A 1,202-nucleotide genomic window follows, 5' to 3' on the forward strand; every position below is an offset into this window, starting at 1 on the left:
GGCCCCCGCGCCCCCCCCTGCCCTGCGCTTCCTGTGCCTGTTTGTTTTTGAGCCCTGCTGGTGGCGGCAGCGACCGCGGCGGCGGCAGGCGAAGGAGGGAAATCGTATTAATAACGCCCTGGTTCCAGCAGGAAACGGCCGTCAGACACGCTCGCCTCCCTCCCTCACCCCAGAGGCAGGAAACGCAGGGACGGATGCCAAGGCCCAGGGAGACCTCGGCCTGGCGGCGGCGGGGGCCGTGGGGCCGAAACACTCACCTGATGTCTGGGTAGTCCCGCACCAGCACCCCCACCTCCACCTGGATGCTGGGCGTGTCTTCCAGCTGCAGGACTTCAGCCAGATGGGGCACCACGGCGTCCAGCCACGAGGCCTGGGACTCCTGCGGGAGAAGGCGGGGGACTCGGCTCTGTCCCCAGACCACACCCTCCCGGGCCCCGCCCCTCCTGGCTTCGCTTCGCTCACGTGTGAACTGGGGCAGAGGACAGACTGTGGTCAGAAGTTATCTGGAACCTTTGGAAATTCGAAGAAAAACCCAGAGTGGCAGCTACTCTCAGTTTTGCAGATACTTTGGGGCACGGGGGCGCCCCTTAGAACCTAGGCCAAGTTTACAAACTTGGGGGGAACCTGGATAAGGTGCACGGGGATCGCTCTGCCTTCTCGATAAAATCTCCAACAAAATACCTCATAAAAATAAAAAAGTAAAAATGTCCAAGGACTTCAGACTGGAAACTCCTGGAATCGAGGTTGACGAGGCCCTTCCTGTCCTGCTGCTTACAACTGGGTACAAATCAAAGCTGGCGATTTTAAATCCTCGAATTTAAGAGCGCTAAGATTCTGAGTTTCCGTTGCGTTTGGCTTCTACCTGTGCTCAGGATCATCGCTAACGTCTGTGGAGAGGCAGCTCTGTGCCGGGTACGACCCTAAGCACATAACCGATCTAACCCCGCACAACGGACAGGGACCGCGGTTCTCCGCATTTGCGCGCAGGGGGCTGTCGCCACGAAAAGGCCGGTGTTTACGTGCGCGGAGGGGGTCGCTGTGGACCAAACGTTGACTGAGGGTCTGATTGGAAGTCCCCGCCCCGGCTCCCGGGACCCATACGTGGTTTCGGAGCCTCGGCCCCCCAGCCGCACTGACCAGCCGCCTGAACAGCCTCTGGAGCTGCGCTGCGTCCTCCCGCAGCCTCCCCGCCGCGGGGCTGC

The 1,202-nt window shown here is 61.0% G+C and overlaps 1 protein-coding gene across 1 annotated transcript in view; it reads right to left on the bottom strand.

The window, feature by feature from the left end:
* Positions 1–1,202, bottom strand: part of EXOC3L2 (exocyst complex component 3 like 2) — a 10,612-nt gene that overhangs the window by 3,179 nt on the left and 6,231 nt on the right. The window contains exons 7-8 of the mRNA XM_015589275.2: positions 1,138–1,198; positions 258–379 (exon numbers count right to left, since the gene is read on the bottom strand). Coding sequence (XP_015444761.1) covers positions 258–379; positions 1,138–1,198 — 183 coding nt within the window. The remainder of the gene's footprint in view (positions 1–257; positions 380–1,137; positions 1,199–1,202) is intronic.

Source organism: Pteropus alecto, unplaced genomic scaffold (assembly GCF_000325575.1).
Source record: "Pteropus alecto unplaced genomic scaffold, ASM32557v1 scaffold194, whole genome shotgun sequence".
Taxonomy (NCBI): Eukaryota; Metazoa; Chordata; class Mammalia; order Chiroptera; family Pteropodidae; genus Pteropus; species Pteropus alecto.